Consider the following 21,839-nt stretch of genomic DNA (forward strand, 5'->3'; position numbering starts at 1 on the left):
CTACAGGCTCAGAATGTTACAGTGGCTTACAATAATCCCTCCAGCCATCCATTTTCTGTACAGCTTTAACCTCACTTGTGGGAGAAAAAGAAAAACAGCGAGTGCCTATAAATACAACAGCATTTCAACACATGGATCCAATACTCCATATTTTACACTGCGTGTATGTGGCGCATAGGCACAGTGTCGACTTCACCAAGCAATCAAGTGTCACTTACCAGAAAGTAACATTAATCTGTGTACAGTATCCAACAAAAATCAAGCCAGCTCTGCTTACCTTTTGGCAATGACATGATTGTGTGGGGGGGGTCTATTTGAAATTTGATTGACAAATTAAATCAAATGAATTTTAAAATGTAAAGTTGACTATGTAAAACAGTTCACTTCTTGAAATGTATTTCAATTAAAATGAATAAACGAATCAAAATTTAGACGCTAGATGTCATTACCAATAAAAGGTCTTGCCAAAATAGTGCTAATAGTGTGTAATAGGTTGTATTTGTTAGTCCAATTTTCTAGACAAGTCATATTTTGGATTAAAGTCATAATAGGGTAATAGTCATAATATTTGGGGGTGGGTTATTTGAGATTGAAGTCATAAAATTAGCAAACTAAGATTCTTTTACCACCAAAACAGTCATACTATTGTGCATTTGTGATTTGTCAAATTTTCTAAATGATAGGGTATTGAGGGTAGTTTATATTTTAGGGAGAAAAGTGGCAATGAGAATATAGCACATTTTCTGAAAAGTTATACATTTGAGATCAATTTTGAGATTGAAGTTGCAATCTCATGAAAATAATTTGAGAAAAGCACATTTCAGAAAAGTCATTAAGGAAAAATGTCTTCTTCATTGAACTTTGAAGTTGTTTGAAAATAAGGACAAAATGAGAAGTCATTTGAGGGGGCGGGGGGAGAAAATTTTATATTAAAATCATAATTTGAATCAAATGACAGCTCAGATCCCCCCTCCACAAAATCAGATTTGAATCAATTCCACTTCCAAGAATATCCATTAAGATTAAAATCACAATTTGACCTATTCTATGAAATAAAATACATGTCTGATTGGTTTGTTTTAGTATTTAATATTTATAGTGTTTGTAAATGTTAAGATGTTAGTAATTTAAGTACATTTCAATTAATTTTAGGGTGCAAAAAACATTACAGGACTTAATGTAAATACTGAGTGGGTAGTCCATCGCATTTTTTCACTGGTAATATGTCCAAGTCAGCTATACTTCAGAACTGCAAAATTGTAATGGGAAAAAGCTTTATTCATAAGTTAGATATTGTACGCAAAACAGCATCAATGCCAAGAAGCTAATTGTCAAATACATTAAAACATGTCATGTATGGTGAAAAGAGAAAATAACTCAAATTAATCTGTGAAAAGGTCAGCATGAAGGGCAAGTGACCAAACGCACTTTAACACCCGATTAAAAAAAGTAAAAGACTGGCTAGAAACAATGATTGCAAATCCAAACGACTCAACCAAAGTCATCTTATAGACTGAGTGAAGGCCGAGCCAAGAGATCGGGGCATCTTGTCTTTGGGTTTTTTCTTAGGGTCCACCTCGAAGCTCTTCCACAGTCGCATGGTCTCGTCCGCCGCCAGGCTAGCCACCGTGGAGCTGTCCGGACTCATGGCGATGTTGAGGACTCGCTCGCTGTGTCCTAAGAGTATTGTTTTGGGGGGGGAGGAAAGCACTGTGGTTTTGTACTGTATAAAAACAAACAGAATCTAAAGTAGTTAAAATGTTTGCTTTAAATCAATGGACATTGTGATGCGCCTTCTGGGGTGTGCAATTTAGAATTTAGCCACCAGGGGGGGGGGAAGTACAGAGAAGACAGTCAACCAAGTTGCACTATATAAGCCTTTTTTCATGGAGTATAAAGAATTCATGCCTCCAAGTATTGTATGCCCCGTCTATAGGTGCTTGCAGTTTGTGTTCAAATATCATTTAAGTTTATAACTACCATGATACCAATGCAAGGCTTTTTTAGCCATCTATGGCATTTCGGATTATGTTTTAGCATTAAGCTAGCACCATATTCTGTAAAACAATGTTACAGTCATGGAAAACAGACCACTTTGTTTCTTCAATAGCTTAATTTTAAATGACTGGTACCGTACCACTAAGGGCAGATTACCTAAAGAATGCAACAAACAAAAACGTAGCTGATTCTATAATACTTGGTTCTATTTGGCATGATTAATCTTAATTGTATTCCCAGTGATTTGTGGGACTCAAGAAAACCATAGAAAATAGCTAAACATTAGCTCCTTAACCCTCCTGTTATGTTATGGGTCAAATTGACCAGTTTTAAGGTTTGGAGATCTAGGGAAAATAGTTACAAGTATTTTTGCAGGATGAAACTTATTCTGCTTGCCTTAATTAGTGCAATCAACATAAAATGAAAACGGTTCATCTCACATATTTGCAACCACCCCATTCATGTTTAGATCACAGATACTGTTCGGGTCAATTTGACCCACCAGTCAAACTGGAGGTAAAAAGGGTGTCAGAAATGTCAGACCATTTCTTTTTTTGTAACAGACTTAGTCTCACTCACTCGAACACTCTCACACACACACACACACACACACACACGCCCGATGACTTTTGACGGGAACCATTTATGTTCTCCACTCACATTCAGTGGACACTCAACAGGGGAGGGGCAAAACAAAGATTCTCTGCATGGGAGTCCTACCAACATTACACTCTGTCAGCCAGACCTTTCCAAAATGAGCAACAGAAGCAAAAGGATGACAGTCCAGAAGACTCTGGGAGTCATCTTTGATCAGGACAGTGAAATAGAGGATGTGTCTGAAGCTGAAGACTATCTTGAGCTAAATTCTGAGAATTGTCATCTGGACTGAGATCTTTCCTGACTGGAATGTGTCAAAGCTGTACAAGAGGCGCATCTTTCTCAAAGAGCTGGGGAAGGCACTTGTGACACCACCCCTCCAACGGAGGCAGCACCTGCCAAGGATCGCAGGCGCAGCAGCCACAGTGAGGGAGATCCAGGAGAGGACTGCACCTAGTACACTAAAAGGTGAGGTAAGTGTGTGTGTGTATTGTGTGTCTTGGGATCCCCAAAAAGACACCATAGTAAAGTAAACATGGTCCTCTTTTTTTTCTAGGTTTCTGCTGGGGGGAAAAGGGAAGAGGAGCCATGTCTGCAGGCCATCTGATGATGTCAAGACAAGCATGACCTGTGCGAAATGAATTTGCACAAAGCAAAGTGTGATGACATGTCACTCGTGTGCTGTGTAGATGTACAGACAGACACACACACACACACACACACACACACACCTTGTTATATTGCTATTGCTTGTTATTTTGTTCATTTCTGGTTCACCAACAGTGAATGTCTGTCAAACAAAATTGAAATGTTATGTTTCAATTTTATGTAAAATTTATTTTTATTATATATATATATATATATTCAATTTATTAATGAAATAACGCTTGTTGGGAATTTTTTTGGTTTCGGACATCTTTTGGATTATTAAACGTGCACCGGGTCAAATTGACCCGGGAACATCATTGATGTCCCTGACAAATGAACATAACAGGAGGGTTAATTAAATTCAGCTATTTTTGTCATCATCATGATATTTGTCCAGCCAAATGTACTTTTGTGCATCAGACATTAGAAATTAAGAAACTAATATTTTTTTTTCCTTGGCTGGATGTTTTAGTTTTACAGTAAACTTGGTCTGGGAGTGACAATAAACACTTTGCCCACCATCTGCCAAACTGCACACTCGGGTGGGAAGAATAAGCAACTTGGTAAGGGGAGGGGAGAGAGAAAAAAAAAAAAAAAAAAAAAAAAAAAAAAAAAAAAACCTCTTAAGTCAAATTTTTTGCTCAGAATAATAATCAAAAATATATATTTTCAAAAATCGACCAAGCTCATGATTCCAAAAACTCGTGAGATGGGGCATTGGAAGATATGCTTACCGTTGAGCTCTGAGACTTTTGCCATGGACGGGTACTTCCAGATGACCAAGTTATGGTTTGCGAAGCCGTGTGCGGAGATCAGTTCCTTGTAATTCGGAGCAAATGCTAGTGCAGACACCTAAAAATTGGTCGAATGTCAAGAAATTGGGTCAACAAGTGACGCATGAATGGATGCTACCATTACAATGTGTCCTTGAGCACAGGGGTTTCTCAAACTTTTTGGATCCAGTGACCCCCCCCAGTGCCGAACTTTTTACAAGAATCCCTTTGCTTTGTATAACCATGCACAATATATAAAAAAATAAATAAATAAAGTGGTGAATATTTGGGCCAAAGATAAAATTCAGCATGAATGCTTGAAATTCTGTTTTGTTGAATGAATTTTGTGATTACCTGGGACTGCGTGTTGAGCGAGCTGAGGCAGGAGCCGCTGTTGACGTTCCAGACACGGATGTGACAGTCCGTGGTGCCGCCGCCCGAAGCCAGGATGCCCGATTGCCAAGGACACCAGGCCAAAGCCTACGACCACAAATGCACAAGTCATCATTTGAGGGGGAAACCGTTTAATACAGACTGCAGTCATAAGAGAATAACCTTGTACACTTGAGGGGGGGGGGAGTACATTTTGCAAGATTGAAGTTATATTCACAAAAGTTATAAGTATTTGGGAATAGTGGTACATTTTCGAGGCAAGTTGTACTAGGGTAAAGTGTCAAATATGAGAATCAAGTCATATTAAAAAAATATTTTAAAATGAATAGGTGAATCCGCAGATGCTGAACCACAAGTATGCAGGGGTCCACTGTATAAACCCCACCACCCCCACCCAGATTTGAAATCTATTTTATCCGCTCAAAAACATCTTCGACCTTTCGTCTAAAATAAAGGACTACTCTGCTAAAATAACTAATCTGGTAGTTTTCCCGAGTGGCCCCAATAATCCTTCATACAAAACTTATTTTGTATGAAGGATTATTTCCAAAAATCAAACTCAGAAGAACTAACTGATGCCCACCTTGACTGCACCCTTGTGGAGACCGAGGGTGTGCAGCGCCTGGTTGGCGTCCCCGCGGCCCCCCTGAGCCACGCTGGGCCAGACGCATACCAGGTTGTCGTTGCCGCCGCTGGCCAGGTAGCGGCCGTCCGGCGACCACTTCAGCCCGCACACCTCCTGCGAGTGGCCCTGCAAGGTGAAGATGTGGTGCTCCGCCACCCTCACATCGTGGTGGTGGATCTGACCCGACCTGCTGCCGCTGAGGCGGGCAGGGGGGGAGAGTATTGCTGGTGGTGAGTAAGGGGGGAAAGCAAGACTTTGGGTTCAAAACAGAAATTAAAATCACCTGGAAAGGATGTGGCTATTCCAACTCAAGCTGCAGACTCGTGCAGAGTGGCTGGTCATACTGCGAAGACATTTCTCTTGTTCCACATCCCACAACTACAAAAACAGACCACACTTATTACAGAGCAAGTAACTGGTGCGGGGGGGGGATCCCATTATGCCTACATTTTCCACCACCCTACAATAAAATCCCATTTTAATTTTATTTTAAATTTTCACCACACACACAAAAAAAAAAAAAAAGAAAATCCCCCAAAAAAGATTAAAATCAATTAAAAATGTTTTAAAACCAACTTGGACTGTGCAGTCACTGGTGCCAACAGACAGGTAGCTGCCCTCCTTGGTCCAGGACAGTGAGCTGATGTAGTCTGCATCGTTCTCCATAGTCATGAGGTGGATGATGTTTCCGTGAGTGGCGTCCCACAGGTACACGCTGTTTTGAAGAGCCACTGCTAGAATGTTGCGGCTGTTCCAGTCCATCAGATTCAAATCTGGGGGTGAGGGTGGTGGGGGGGGGGGGGGGGGGGAGGAGGAGAGTGGTCAGCATCGTACACCACAATAGAACTTTGGAATGCCACCGGCGAGGCAAAACTTACAAAAATCATTCCGAATCTCAGGTGCATCCAAAATTCTGTCGGCGGTTGAAGATATGTATCGTGTCTTTTTGATGGACATGGGTGTTATTGTGTGACTGTAGAGAGACTTCATAGAGTTGTGTTGGCCTGGAAACAAAAGACAATTCTTAGGCTAGATTTACACTTCTGGTCCTGGTTTGAAAATCTAAATAAAGAAATTTTTTGTCTTCCAAAGTTTAACTATACATTCGGAGTCTAAACTGGGCTAACCCTTTTCGAAAAATCTCAGATAACCTAATAATACCACAAAGTGGCGCTCTGAGTCACATTTGAAAAAAAATCCTATCTGAGGCTAATATGGCACATGACCAGTGGGTAAATCTATATGGAAAAAACTATTGCTTTAATCCGGGCTTTTGCGGCGATTTCTCTCTTTTTTTTTTTTTTTTTTAAGTGTAACCAAAAGTGTATAAAAATGTTTACTTCTAGAATTGTAATTTGATTACACATTTTCTCCACATAATTGCAATACATTACAATTATATACATTTTGTAAGTAAATTATGTAACTTTGTTACATGTAATTCGTTGCTGCCCTACACTGGACATTATACGCAGTGGTATCTTGCGTCTTGCGCTGCACTCCCACTGACGCATATCCAATACGCATTTGATTTTAATCCACATCTTAAAATATGAGAATCCATGCAATTTTTACTTCTTGATGCGCATCACAATTGCGTCACTTGAACCGTGCAACGTAAAACCAGCCTTGGTTACATTTGTACGCTAAAGCAGAGTGGTGGTGTTACCATCTGGGTTAACTGTTGGTTTTCCACTGAACTGCAGGATGCGGGCCTCTTCTAGGTTGCAGCCATTCAGCGTGACGGACCACGACTTCTGCTGTTCCTTTAACAAAATACCAGAGGATTACAGAAATTGTTGGACTCATGCTTGTATGCACAGTGCATTATACTGTAGCATAGCTTCAGTGATCATTTCAAATCGCTCACCAATGAAACCGCTGAAACGTTGTCTTCCTTGGGCTGATTCTCTTTGGAGAGCAAGAAACTCGCCACTTCCATTTGTTTTTCGTGCCGAACGGGAATGAAGCGGTCCCCCTGCAGAGTCTTTGATGGAGTCACTTTCCGTCGCCCTAAATTAAAAAAAGCAAAGTCACTACACTGCTTATCAGTTGCAAAAGTAAGGATGGATAGAAAGTGTTTTCCAACCTTTATTGAACCAAGGCACATTTTACATTAGAAACATCTCACAGCACACCAAATATAAAATGTCACAAAAAGTACGAACACCTAAATGATGATACTGTCCATACTGCCCAATGTGAAATATGGGCATGTTTAGAACCTAAAGCTACTAACTCTGCTCCATGAACGGCAAAAGGTAGATAGAAGAAGCTACAATTAACCTGTGTATCTAGTGGAATAGTAATTGTTCTGCCGGTCACTTTACATTGCTGGCATAGATAAATCACCAAAGATCCATAATTTATAGTGAACAAGTTTCATACCAATTAAGCCACAGGTGTCAAACTAGTGACCCGGGAGCCCGATCCGACCCCCCACATCATTTTATGCGGCCTGCGAAACCAAATCAAAATTGCTCGTTGTCTTCTGGTGTAATACCATTGAAATATTTGCAAGCATTTTTTTTGTTACTAATCCTCCTTTGAAAATAAATGTAACTGTTGAAAAACATGTCTTTATAGGCTTCTGATTTCAAAACTGTCTAATCATCAATGTGTTGTGTATACTGTATGCAATTACACTATAGGAGGTAATCTTTCATTTATGGGTTCACAGTTTTGGCGGCCCTCAGAGGGAAGTCATAACTACGATGTGGCCCGTGACAAAAATGAGTTTGACACCCCTGAATTAAGTGAATTGGATAAATTTGCCCACAACACACTTGTCTAACCTTATTCAAAAGACCACCTCAGTAAGTGGTCTCAAGATTTAACATGCAATGTGAACCGAAGGTGCTCCAGGTTCATTACGCCTTGGGTCCGCTTTCAAAGCAACCTGCCATATGAACCCAAAATAGAATGCATCCTTTACACTATTTAATACGGAGGGTAGGGGGTGTTCGGTGAACGACGGTCCAGACAAACATGGTTTCCAGTATACAAGCGGCACGCAATGAACTAGTTTTGCGCAATGGCATAAAAATATGTGGTCACATTCTGAAACAGCGGACATGCAACACTGTGAGGTTGTGATCCAGGCGCAAGAGCTGGTAGACTATGGAGAGTTCCAAATCATAAAGTACTGTACGTTACGTTGCCAGCGCAGTTACATACATGCATCGTTAACCGAGGACCCCCTATGCTATAGGAGTGTTCACTAGAGGACTGATGTGACTGTGTGCATTAAAATGGTTTGCAAAAACCTTGGATACTTCCTATAAAAATGTGGCTGAGAAATAAATCCGTTTTTGCAGCTTTTTAATCACAGTATGAAAGTTTGTGCCATTTGATGCCAAATATGTTTCAAAACATCTCTACAACAGCGGCACCCAGGTTTTGCCTCATCAATATGCAATTATGGACAAATGGCTCCCAAATCCAGCCACCTGGCCTGACCTGAGGTGAGGTGATGCATTTGATCGACAACTTTTAATCTAGGCCTACACAAAAGTTTTATTGAAAGCCTACAAATCTCTTGATGCATACAACTGTTCATCTTTCACTTGATTGTAAGCTGTTCAGAAGGAGAGACGTCTCAATAAGTGAGGTTTACATTTTGCATATTTGGTTAAAGCGTTAGGTTAGAGGCGTCAATTAATCGACAACTACTTCGAAAACGGATGAATTATTTAGAGCCATTATTTGTCTAAATGTTCTGATTTCAGACTTTTTGCCAACCACCGCATACAGGTGACCATTTTGTGACGACGCGGCCAACACTCCTATAAAGTACGAGCATAAAATGACTCATCTTCTTCCCTACGTCTGACCGCGGCCGTGCCTTACCTGGCGTCTTACCGGGCGTCTTGGAGGAGTTCAGGGAGACGTTGGCAGGCCTGCCCGGGGACAAGCCGCCGGCGGCCGCGTTGGACGAGCTAGCTTTCCTCTGCCAGCGGGCAATCGGAGCATTGGTGATGGGCACGTCCAGCTTGAGCGTGTTGCTGATGTCGTTCTCCAGTCCGAACTGGGCCATTGTCAAGGATCTCGCTCTGCTAGGATTGGGAGAAAAGCACGACGTACAGTGAAGAAAACTACTCACTTTGCCTCATCCAACAAATAAACAAGGTGTACTCACGCTGTGTGTGCGACGTGAAGCACAGTCCAATACGCGGAGGAGAAGTTGACCAACCTTTCAAATATTTTTTGAAGAGACGCTAGGGGATTTAAAAACCCATAGAACGCCACGCCATTGGTTGGTCACACAACGGTCGGGAATACGCCAATGTGATTGGTGAATGTGATGCGGGGACTTCCGGCCACGGCGGAAATATCACCGTCTATCGCACAGGAGGTGGTATCGTTACGACGTTTCAAAGTCCTTGAAATAGCAACATCGGTAATAAGAAAGACATTTTATTTTTGTAATTATTTACTTTATTAAATAATTGATATAAATCAAATATTTTATTTAATTTAGCAGTTGTAATTATATATATAGTTTATTATTATTATTATTATTATTATATCATTTATTCATATTTATATTGTGAACATGTATAATGTAATATAATTATTAAATAAATCAATTATTAAAACTAGTCACCATAATAAACACATCATGCATTAAGGGACAGTAACCTCATTTCATTCATTCATTCATTTTCCATACGGCTTAAACTTCACAAGGGTCGCGGGCATGCTGAAGCCTATCCCAGCTGACTCTGGGCGAGAGGCGGGGTACACCCTAAAGTTGTTGCCAGCCAATCGCAGGGCACATAGAAACACACTCACGCAGGCACAGAGAGAACATGCAAACTCCACACAGGCGGGGCTGGGATTTGACCCTAGTGAGGATAATCGGAACGGAAGAATAATGAATGAATGAATAATTAAATTTATAGGCATTAGTGGGGGGCCAGGGAGGGGTGAATTTTTCAAAAGATCTTAATAACATTCTACTGTTAGGTCAAAGATTTTTAACATACCGTATATGAGAAAAAGTGGTTGTTTTTTTAATGCAAACTCCCCCTCTAACAGAGTAAGTTAATGAGAAACGTGAACTGAACTGTAACGTGAACATTTGGCAAAAAGTTCTAAACAAAAAACAGTCATACATTTGCAAAACCTTTTAATGAAGGCATATAATTGAAACAACAACAACAAAAGTACAGTTGAAAAATATTGGTCCCAAAAGGAAAGTTGTTTTTTTTTTCATTGAAAAAATGAATAGTAACCTGGGTAGAGTATATGCATTCAATTCTGCTTTAAAATCAGCATGTGATAAAATTATCCTTTATCGTGTTTTCATAAAGACAAAACACAGTTTTAGCAATGAACACATTTCAATGGATATACTGTGTCTTACATTAATTAAACTGTAATCGACACTCCTGTAATTACACTTTTCAATATTTAGCAGTATGGCTGTGATTGGTGAGTCAAAATAACATTAAGACAATTGGTATTGGAAAATTGGTGTTAAAAAACACCACTTTTCACTCTTTTGTACAAAACAAAACAAAATAAAGCATTTTTTAGCGGGTGAGTTTCCATTTATTGCTCATTTTTACATTCGTGTTAATGACACACGCATGATAAAGTGCATTAAAATAATGGTCTTAAATCCATCAAGTGGATGGATGTGATTTCTGGACAGAATTATTTAGTTGATGATACAAGTAGGAAAATGGGTATGCAAATACCCTGTTCACGGGGATATATTATGGAAAAAATATATTTTTTTAATACACCTTAATAGTTTGGTCTCTGGAATAGCTGCCCACCCATCAAGTGAAAAATTAACAACCAAGTAAATATTCGGTTTCTGAAAATCTGTCTTTGAGCAAGCCTTTCTGCACATTTGAAAATTGTATTCCTGAAAGGAAAAGAAACCCAGAATATACCTCAACAATAACTGCACTTTGGCTATTTATACAACAATATGTTGACATTTTGGCACTCTAAGCGTTGTGGGAAAATGGCCTCAAAATTGGAATTTGGTGAGGCACTTTGGAGTCCAGCATGAGCGGTCCCTCGCCCCACTATCTAGAAACTTCAGCGCCTTCGCTCTCATCAGCGGTCAAGCGGTGCGATTGCGTCGTACAGTTAGCTACCTAGTTATGCCTACACCCCGAAAATGCAGCTTCCCTTCAGATAGCAGCTTTAGTTCACCTCGTTGTTGTCCGTGAGTGTGCGTCCATCATAGAGAGAAGGCAGAATACCAAGGTAAAACATTTTTTTAATAAGTCCGACGTGAGGGCCCGCATGTTGACAGGGAATTTGTGCTGGCATGGCTAATTTAGAGCGCCTCGATACCACGCTGTGAAAAAGCCCCACGACAACCTGGTGGTATATATTCCAGCCACCGGAGGCTTATATTTTCACGGCTCAAACGTGTAAGGATGTATAGGTATTACAAAGAATGTTACATGAAGTAGCATCCATTTTTCAGGTAATAGAAGTAATATTTGTTGGACAGCTGACAGGTGAGCACAGCGTGGTTTCAGGGGACACGCCCACAGCGTTCAAGACCATAGAGCAGCGCTTGATTTCTCACAATTTTGAAGCTTTATTTTTGATACAATATATTTTTTTTAATTCTTAAAATTTGCCAGGGTTGTTAAGAACACAATTCTATATGGTGTATCAAATTTACGAGATGCATGTATTTTCACTTTACAGGGACTTTAAAGTCAACCACACAGTGAGTATTTCTGCCAAAATGTCATCCTCGTATCATTGTTTGGCTTATCTGCGCCACTAATACTGGTTCATTCAAATGTCATATAAACAACCACTCAAGCTGTTACAGTGCAGTACGGCGCTTTTATAGTTTAGCGCTGAATCATAAGGTATGATAACCGTTGCCCTTTTTTTCTGGATGAAATTCTGCCATGTCATTGGGGTAGTGTATGATTGAGCCAAGTACACCTGCAAGAGAATACAAATTATCCAAAGCGTTGCTTCAATTGCTCCAGTTAGACAACAAGAAGTTAAAGACAAGGACAAGGCCAGTGAAAATCAAGTTAATGTGTGCAGAGTTCATTACATTTTCAACTTTTCCCACTAATCTTCTATGCAATGCTGTTAACATAGAATCATCAAGAATGTTGTTTTCTTACCTCCAGGGTGTCTCAGACCTAAGTAGAGAGAGAGATAAAGAAAGAAAAGAAGAAAAAAAACAATACATGATCATGCTTTAAATCCTCCACAGGAGTGTGAGGATAGTGCTTATGAGACTTAAAGGTTTATTTTGCATTTTCTGACACACATCGGAATTAACAGGATAAATGTATATCTTCTATAGAAAACGAACTCATCTTCTCTACAATGTTTAGAAGTGTCGATGAACTAAAGCAGTGTTTGAGCCAAGGGGACATATTTTACATTAGAAAATAATTATAGAGCGGGATATATTTCAGACCCACCCGCAATAGGTAAAAATCTATAGAGAGACCATATATATATCCATCCATTTTCTGAGCCGCTTCTCCTCACTAGGGTCGCGGACGTGCTGGAGCCTATCCCAGCTATCATCGGGCAGGAGGCGGGGTACACCCTGAACTGGTTGCCAGCCAATCGCAGGGCACATACAAACAAACAACCACTCACACCTACAGGCAATTTAGAGTTGTCAATTAACCTACCACGCATGCTTTTGGGATGTGGGAGGAAATCGGAGTGCCCGGAGAAAACCCACGCAGGCACGGGGAGAACATGCAAACTCCACACCGGCGGGGCCGGGGATTGAACCCCGCTCCTCATAACTGTGAGGCAGACGCTCTAACAAGGCGGCCATCGTGCCGCCAGAGACCATATCATTCTTCTTATATCTATAGTTTACCCCTCGCACACGCTTTAAACACATTAAAACTTATTAAAAAATACTGTAAAACACATTGTAAACATATTTGAATACACTCAAAAATTACAAATATAAAAAAAAAAAAAATATTGGATATATTGTGGGGCGGCACGGTGGGCGACTGGTTAGAGCGTCAGCCTCACAGTTCTGAGGAGCGGGGTTCAATCCCCGGCCCCGCCTGTGTGGAGTTTGCATGTTCTCCCCGTGCCTGCGTGGGTTTTCTCCGGGCTCCCCGGTTTCCTCCCACATCCCAAAAACATGCATGAATTGGAGACTCTAAATTGCCCGTAGGCATGACTGTGAGTGCGAATGGTTGTCTGTTTGTATGTGCCCTGCGATTGGCTGGCAACCAGTTCAGGGTGTACCCCGCCTCCTGCCCGATGACAGCTGGGATAGGCTCCAGCACCCCCGCGACCCTAGTGAGGAGAAGCGGCTCAGAAAATGGATGGATGGATGGATGGATATATTGTGGTGTCTGTGTAGGTGCATGTGGCTTTAAGAGGTAGGGCCTGGTGGCGTGTGAAATAGGCAAGTCTGCGTGTGAGTGTCTTGTCGTGAGCTGTGGCCAGCAGCAGCTCCTGCATAAGTGTTCATTAACCAGCTATAATATTATATAAATATTGGTCACAAGCAAATAAGAAAACAATAAAAAAAAAAAAACATTAACAAACTAACCCTCAAGATACTGAACTCAAAAAAATCCTACGATATCATCACATTCTCACAAAACACAAAATGGGAGACTGTGAAAATGACTACTGAAATCACCAAAATCCAAAATTTATATGGCACTGCAGCCACACACAAATTTGATCAACTGAAATGGAAAAACAAGAATCGGACAATCAAAATGTTCACTCAAAGTAATAACAAAGTGGACCAAACTTGCAATTGGCTCAAAACCTGCAAATAAAAAAAATAATAATAATAAAATTGAAAAAACAAAAATAATCCACATGGGTTGTGCGGTTTTAGTTTACTTTGTCTTCTTACATTGCTCCATTCAAAATTATGGATTATTCTCTGTACTGTATAGTTTGTGTTTGGGTTTCCTAATATTTCTGTTGCGTCTAAGAGGGTGTAGTGATTGGAAAAAGCATATTTGCATCCCTGATTAATGTTATTTGCTCATAGTCCCTACAGAAATAAACTCAATAGACAAATCCACAAAGGCTATTGTTGTTGCAATAGACAAAACAAATATTCTAAAACAAAAAAAAAGAATGTAAGTGACTCACTCACCCTGTTGTATGGAGAGGAAGAGGCTGAGAGCGATGAGCCCGATAAAGGTCAGTAGTCCCAAGATCGGGATCAGAAAATGAGGAATCGGAATCCATGGAACTACGAAACATTACAAGAGAATGTCAACAAAATGTGTTTCACCATAAGAGTAGCTGCTCCATTATGAAGAAAAGGCATAGTGTATGAAATTTGTATTGACCGCTTGGCTGGCGACCAGTACCCTGCCTCTTGCCCGAAGATAGCTGGGATAGGCTCCAGCACGCCCGCAACCTTAGTGAGGATAAGCGATACAGAAAATGGACGGCTGGACAAACTCAATTCGTAGTTCCTCAAATAGTGTTCCGGCGCATTTATTTACTTAACGGTAGAGGGTAGTGGCTGTTTATTGGAAGCACTGTAGCCTATATTATAACAAAAGATGCCGAAACTCCTGTTATCTGCTTACTTCTGAAAATGTGTCTACATGTGAATGAGAAATTCTGTACTTCCTCCCAACGGTAAGGTAACACTGTGCGTAATTTTCCATAATAACCGCCCCATGATTTGGAAGTCAGGCTAGGGGAAAATCAAGGGCTACTTACCAGGGACTGACGACACTGTCTGAAACATCATGCAGAAACACCTACATCCACCATGGGTGTGACACCCCTATCATGTCAAAGCCGAAGGGTAAGCGGAGCTGCGTCGAGTTTTGTTGGCGTTTGCTAATAGCGTTAGCTTCTGATAGGTGGCACATACTTGATTCGTTTGGTGAACATACACACACAGTAGTGGATGAAGTGCTGCCTCCAGGAGTGAAATTGATTTTATTGTCTTTAGGGGTGCTCAATTTTTTTTTACCAAACACTCTACTCTCAAGGCTAGGGCTCTGCGCTCAGTTGTCATGGTAACAAAATCCATACTCACCATTGGCCCGGCAGTATATGGCGCAGGATGATAAGTCACTCACAAGCATGAAAGAGGGCCACCCCCTCAAAACCGGTTAAATGCAGCCAGACAAGAAATTAGACTAGAAGTGCTTTAATTCTTGATCCTTGGTATATTTTGATAAAAATATGTCTCAGACATGCTAGCATACTAGTAAGACGTGCAAAGTGTTTGAAGTAAGTAAGTGTCCATTTGGATTGATGTATTTAAGTTGCAAAAGAAACAAAAAGTTTTATATGTCCCCAATCGCAGGGGACATATAAACAAACAACCATTTGCACTCACATTCACACCTACGGGCAATTTAGAGTCTTCAACTAAGCTACCAGGCATGTTTTGGGATGTAGGAGGAAACTGGAGTACCAGGAGGAAACCCACGCAGGCACGGGGAGAACCTGCAAACTCCACACTGGTGAGGCCGGATTTGAACCCAGGTCCACAGAACTGTGGAGCAGATGTGCTAACCAGTCGTCCGTGCCGCCACGCCACATACTGTTGATGGAAAAGTTAAGGGTTTTGAAACTGTCACTTTTACACCTTGAAACCAGTAAGCGGTCCATGCCTACCAACAACATTACCCTTAAAATAAATAGATTATTTGATTTTTAAAAAATGCACTGGAAGCACACGTGTACATGCACGTGGCGAAGACTGTCCATAACTTCCACTAACAACCCAGGCTAAACTTAGCTTGAAATACAGAGCCCGTCTCACAGTCAAGATGTATCACCTCAACATACTTCCTCGACACCAATTCCTATTTAAACAGGGCTTCGGCGACCACTTATGGCATTCTAGGGGAGTTTTTCAGCAAATAGCTGGGGATCGTTACACAAAGAAGAAAACTATAATAGGTGAATTTGTGAATAGTGAACTGGGAAAATGCGGCCGATATACTCCACCTGGCCGCTCCTCAGACAGCTTCAGTTTTCCCATTAGGTTGACGCATGCGTCCTGAAGGCGGATACACTCCCTCGCTGAGCTCCCCACGGCCTGCACCCACGATGCTTTGAGGGCCGTCGCTTGCGGTGTGTGAGCTACCCAGGCCCCACCGTGGTCCAGTGACAGGTAAAGTGATCCACTGTAGAAAACCCGGTCAGTCCAGTGGAGCTCCGAGCCCTCCAGTACACAGTCGCGGGAGCGAAGAATCGTGTGGTTCCCTGTCAACAAAGGCATCCATTCATCCATCAATTTTCTAAAGCGCTTGTCCTTCTTAGTGTCACAGGTGAGCTGGAGCCTATCCCAGCTGACTTTGGGCAAGAGGTGGGGTACACCTCGGATGGCTCACCAGTCAATTGCAGGGTACATATAGACAGACAACCAATCATACTCACATCTATGGACAATTTTGAGTATTCAGTGAAGCTTACGCACATGGTTTTGGTATGTCAGAAGTACCTAGAAAAAAACTCCACACAGGAGGGACTCAACCGAGAGTGGAACCCAGGACCTCTTGACTGTGAGGCAGACATGCTAACCACTAGTCTACCTTGCTGTCTAATGAAAGATTCATAGGAGTTTGATGAGCTTGATTATCTTACTTGATACGACAGTCTGATTGGCGAGAAGCGTCAGTGGGATCAAATCAGCTGACATCCTCTGAATGATGCCATTGACTTTAGTGGGGCCGGTATAAGGGACCCCGTTGAGGAGGAACCGCTCCGAGACGGGCTGACCCCCAAATACCACCCACTGCTGCAGCTGAATTACTACTATGTCTGAACAGAAAGAGAAAGAGATGAGTACACAAGCAGGTGCGTTTAGGTCATGAAAAATAAAGTTGAGTTAAAAAGTACGCCATGAAGTGGATTTAAAAGGTTCTACATGGAAGCACAAAGACAAACAATGGCCTCCTCTTAGATACTGTAGATGCCATCCATTTTCTATAGTGCTTGTCCTCATTAGGGCAGAGTACACCCTGGATTCGTCAGCAGTCAATCGCAGGGCACCTATAGACAAACAAGCGTTCACACTTCTGGACAATTCTTTAATGAACCAAACAATGTTTTGGAATGTCGAAGGAAGCCAAGCAGAGTGACACCGAACGCAACTAAAGTGGACCATCGCGAAAAACATTTGTTGCCGACTCTTCACCACACACCGAGTGATTGAGCACCGCACATCTACCTTTGTTTGTGAATGTTCATGTGCCTTTTTGATTGGTTGTTATTATTACATTTACCACGTTGCAACCCCATCTACCGGCAATTCACATTTTGAATCGCAGCAAAGCCAGTGGCCGACGGTTGCCCACTCATGAAAACTAGTCGCCGAACCCCACACTGCATGGTTTCGGCGGCGGCGCTCGGTGTGCGGCTGGCCAAACATCCAAACTCCACACAGGGATAAAGTATCATTATTTGAGGAACAATTATTTTTTTTAAAGTACAACTACGTACTATTTTACAATATGAGGCCGTATGACTCGTGGGTGGCATGTTTGCCTCACAGTTCTATGCTTCAGATTCGAATCTTGGCTCAGTTCTTTACATGTTCTCTCCCATGCTTGTGTTTTCTCCGGGTACTCTGGCTTCCTCCCGCATTCCAAAAACATCATGTTAGCTTCACTGAAGACCCTAAATTGTCCATAGGTGTGATTGTGAATGCTTGTTTTTCTATACTATATGTGCCCTGTGATTGGCTGACGACCAATCTCTGGTGTAGGCGGTGGTCCTCTTTCTCAAAATCAGCTGGGATACCCTCATGAGGACGTTATAGAAAATGGATGCCTGAATAAACTAAACACCTTAGCCCCTAATGAAAATCTAGAAAACGCAGTCAAGTAGATGCTATGCTATACACATTATATTGGAATACATATATTTCAATTCAGCATCCTTATTTGTAAAACACGAATCAAACAATACTATTTTTTTTATATTACTATCAAAATGCATTTTTACAAATAACCCACCACTTTCCCAATAGACGTCTGAGGTGCTTTACAACTACTGTATGAGAAAATGTGGTCAGTCTGCTGCTATATATCCATTCAAATCCATAGAATACCTTTAACTTAATAATAAAAAACTTTGAAAAATTATCTAGGATTAAACATCATTTTTTTTGTTTCCTTTGTGATTGTGCTGTTATTGGCGTAATTGACTTATATTTCTAAATATATTGCTAAAGCACACCAATAAAAAAAAAAGACACCTTAACATGAACCACAGCTCATTGCTGTTTCACAGCAATAATCACAATTGTTATATTATTAGTTATTCCCTTCAATAGCAACATAAATACATGGGATTTGGTTCTGCATTGCACTTTACAGCAACAACAACAAAGGTCAACTCTCTGTAATGTACAACTGTCTTATCCTTTCGATCTAAATCGTATTTCTTGAATTGGTCATAAGGAAAGCGCGTTTCTTACCAAGGGGAACCAGTAGAGCCGGGGACAAACGAGCCAGGAAAACAAGCACAAGAATGCCACCAAAATACATAGCTCCGAGTTCCAAAACGCTGCTAAACCTGAACAGTTACAAGATTAAAGGGACGATTTAAGCCATTTGCAGAGTGCTAATGTCGCCAAGAAGACAAGTTTAAGCGCTGAAACAGACGCTGTCGGGGGAGAGCATCGTTCTGTTCCACAGACGAAGGAGAGACTCAGTTTTACAAAGTGTTGTCAACCTTCCCATTCTCGCTTCTGATTGGCTGGACACGCACGCCAAGTCCCCGCCCACAAAGCCATGATTGACACCCCACTCTGTTTGCGCCGTAAACATGAAATGACAGCTTTAAACCTTTTGTTAACTATTAGATTTAACATATTAACTAAATATACTTTGCTTAGCACTACAATGGCAAACTATTTTTTTGTGTTTCTCATAATTGATTGCAATATATTTGCATTTTCCCCCATACAGCACTTTAGAGCGACTCCTCACACACCTACAGTTAATGATAAAGTGGAAAGAATGTATTCAAATAACATCTGAATATAGTACATCTAAAGCCCTTAAAGAATTATCCAAAAGATTCCACCATACTGTAAACTTGCTTTGTAGGAAGGGAAATTGTGTGAATGTAATAGATAAATAAAGAAAACAATAAGGTTGAATGTTTTTCAACACATTAAAAATGTTTTTATTAAAATTTAAAAACTGTAAAATAGTCATGGTGTTATTTTTTTAAAATTAATTTAAATAGTGTTGAATTTAGTATTAATCCATCATATTGTCCATCCATCCATCCATTTTCTACCACTTATCCGAGGTCGGGTCGCGGGGGCAGTAGCTTTAGCAGGGACACCCAGACTTCCCTCTCCCCAGCCACTTCATCCATTTCTTCCGGGGGGATCCCGAGGCGTTCCCAGGCCAGCCGAAGGATGTAGTCTCTCCAGCGTGTCCTGGGTCGTCCCTGGGGTCTCCTCCCGGTGGGACGTGCCCGGAACACCTCACCAGGGAGGCGTCCGGGAGGCATCCGAATCTGACTCCGGTCGTACAGGGGGAGGAAGGGGGGGCCTTCCTCCCAATCACGCCTTTCCAGGTCTCACTGTCATTGCCCACGGGAGCATTGAAGTCCCCCAGCAGAACGATGAAGTCCCCAACGGGAGCGCTCTCCAGCACCCCCTCCAAGGACTCCAAAAAGGGTGGGTACTCTGAACTGCTGTTTGGCGCATAGGCACAAACAACAGTCAGGACCCGTTCCCCCACCCAAAGGCGAAGGGAGGCTACCCTCTCGTCCACCGGGGTGAACCCCAACGTACAGGCGCCGAGCCGGGGAGCAATAAGTATACCCACACCTGCTCGGCACCTCTCACCGTGGGCAACTCCAGAGTGGAAGAGAGTCCAACCCCTCTCGAGAGGACTGGTACCAGAGCCCAAGCTGTGCGTGGAGGCGAGTCCGACTATATCTAGTCGGAACTTCTCGACCTCACACACCAGCTCGGGCTCCTTCCCTGCCAGAGAGGTGGCATTCCACGTCCCTTGAGCCACCTTCTGTAGCCGGGGATCGCCCAGCTCGCAGTGCACCCGACCCCTATGGCCCCTCCCACAGGTGGTGAGCCCATGGGAAGGGGGACCCACTTCACCCTTTCGGGCTGTACCCAGCCGGGAGCCATGGACGCAGGCCCGGCTACCGGGCGCTCGCCTTCGAGCCCCATCTCCAGGCCTGGCTCCAGCGGGGGGCCCCGGTGACCCGCGTCCGGACAAGGGAAACCTGAATCCATTTATTGTACTCGTCATAGGGGTTTTTGGAGCTGTGCTTTGTCTGACCTAGGACCTGTTTGCCATGGGTGACCCTGCCAGGGGCATAAAGCCCCAGACGACTTAGCTCCTAGGATCATTGGGACACACAAACCCTTCCACCACGATGAGGTGATGGCTCAAGGAGGGACATCATATTGTCTTCTCTTCAACTAAAAGTGTTGCTATCATGAGTACTTTCTGCAGCTTTTGCGTTTGATGTTTTTCTCTTCAGGCCACCACAAATTAATTATTGTCACGAGCAGTCCACATGTTTTATTCACAGGGAATTTTTAAAAAAAGCACACCATTTGTTTTACACTCCCATGTGTTCATTTATTTTTAAATGTGAAAAAAAAAAATCTGCTGGTCGTGTTGTTTTTATTCTATAAATCTATATTTTTTTATTGACGTGGTATAGTACATATATTGACACAATTGGCGCTAAAGGGGGAAGAAATGTCAAATTGTTGTATGGTTAAGATAGGTCACATTTTTGGTTAACAACAAAATAAACATACCAGAAAATAAACACTAACGTCTTCATATCTTCTTCTGGAACATTGCAAACAATGTTATAACGTTGATTAAGTCCTCCTGTTTCACCTCGGTAATGTTTCAGAAAATGTCTCCTAGTGAAGTACATCGTACATACTGCCTGTTCTCATAGTAACCGGCCAAGATTGAAGTTTGCATGTAGCTGCTTATGTGATGCAGAGTATATGTTCATCCTCCAATACGGTATATAAAATTTATGTTGGGCTGCGTTTTCATGAATACACATGAATTCTTCCAGTTATTCTGCTCACAGAAGAAAAAAAATACTTGTTGTCGTAAATAATAATTCAGTAATAATGACTGGATTTATATAGTGCCTTTGAAGGCAAACCAGTTAAGGGCAATTACAATATTTCATGAGGTAGTCAGGATATTTATGTACTTTATGTATAAAGGGGAACTTAAACACTAGGGTAGAAGCTGTGTGTACTGATGTAATAATGGGAACAAATGACACATATTGCTTTTCAGGAGGTTTTTTTTAACAAACAAAATATTAGTTTTTTATCAAAGACATGGTTTTTGTCCTTGAAATTGTACAACTTTTTTCAGTAAAATTAAGCTTTTTATTTCCTCAAAAATGTAACATTCTTTTCCTGGAAAATTTAAGACTGGTTGTCGTTAATGTCTCAACAGAAAAATAGAACAGAATAGAACAGAAACAAAATTTAAGGCGACTTCATGTTGACCGATATGAATTGGGTGAAGAGGACGGGTTAAAGTTCATAACCTTGTGGCACACCTTGGTAGACTGGAAATGCAGTCGAACTGGAGCTATGGATGGTGACACGTTGTTGGCCGAAGGGTTCAGGTAAGCAGTTGAGGAGGATGGCATTGCAGTTTTTGAATAGATTTTTTAATAATAATGAAAACAAACCATTGTGTTCACATATATCTGTTGTTTCAATGTTCTTACTTGTATCAGTGCTCATATTGCAAACAAAATACTGCTCTATGAAGCATGGTGCATGTGTGGATGATAAGATGTTTTGTACAGTATAGTTTGTTATTTTAAGATAC

General features: G+C 41.5%; 2 protein-coding genes across 4 annotated transcripts; both read right to left on the bottom strand.

The window, feature by feature from the left end:
* Positions 1-1,257: 1,257 nt before the first annotated feature.
* cdc20 (cell division cycle 20 homolog) lies at positions 1,258-9,240 on the bottom strand. Of its 3 annotated transcripts, none has more exons than XM_061694446.1 (11): positions 9,173-9,240; positions 8,896-9,089; positions 6,905-7,047; positions 6,704-6,800; positions 5,913-6,038; positions 5,611-5,807; positions 5,318-5,412; positions 4,993-5,230; positions 4,371-4,496; positions 3,978-4,095; positions 1,258-1,677 (listed from the first exon to the last, which is right to left on the bottom strand). In XM_061694446.1, the coding sequence occupies exons 2-11, from the start codon at positions 9,068-9,070 to the stop codon at positions 1,502-1,504; spliced, it is 1,491 nt and encodes a 496-aa protein (XP_061550430.1). In that variant the 5' UTR covers positions 9,071-9,089; positions 9,173-9,240; the 3' UTR covers positions 1,258-1,501. The 3 variants fall into 3 exon arrangements, with proteins under 3 accessions (XP_061550430.1, XP_061550428.1, XP_061550429.1); XM_061694444.1 differs by having other exon boundaries at positions 8,884-9,089; XM_061694445.1 differs by having other exon boundaries at positions 8,884-9,086; positions 9,173-9,237.
* Positions 9,241-10,229: 989 nt separating this feature from the next.
* On the bottom strand, positions 10,230-18,660 carry LOC133411852 (uncharacterized). Its single transcript, XM_061694598.1, has 6 exons — positions 18,449-18,660; positions 16,612-16,788; positions 15,973-16,230; positions 14,144-14,242; positions 12,159-12,176; positions 10,230-11,967 (listed from the first exon to the last, which is right to left on the bottom strand). The coding sequence occupies exons 1-6, from the start codon at positions 18,516-18,518 to the stop codon at positions 11,882-11,884; spliced, it is 708 nt and encodes a 235-aa protein (XP_061550582.1). The 5' UTR covers positions 18,519-18,660; the 3' UTR covers positions 10,230-11,881.
* Between the last annotated feature and the right edge of the window lie 3,179 nt (positions 18,661-21,839).

Source organism: Phycodurus eques, chromosome 13 (genome assembly GCF_024500275.1).
Source record: "Phycodurus eques isolate BA_2022a chromosome 13, UOR_Pequ_1.1, whole genome shotgun sequence".
Taxonomy (NCBI): domain Eukaryota; kingdom Metazoa; phylum Chordata; class Actinopteri; order Syngnathiformes; family Syngnathidae; genus Phycodurus; species Phycodurus eques.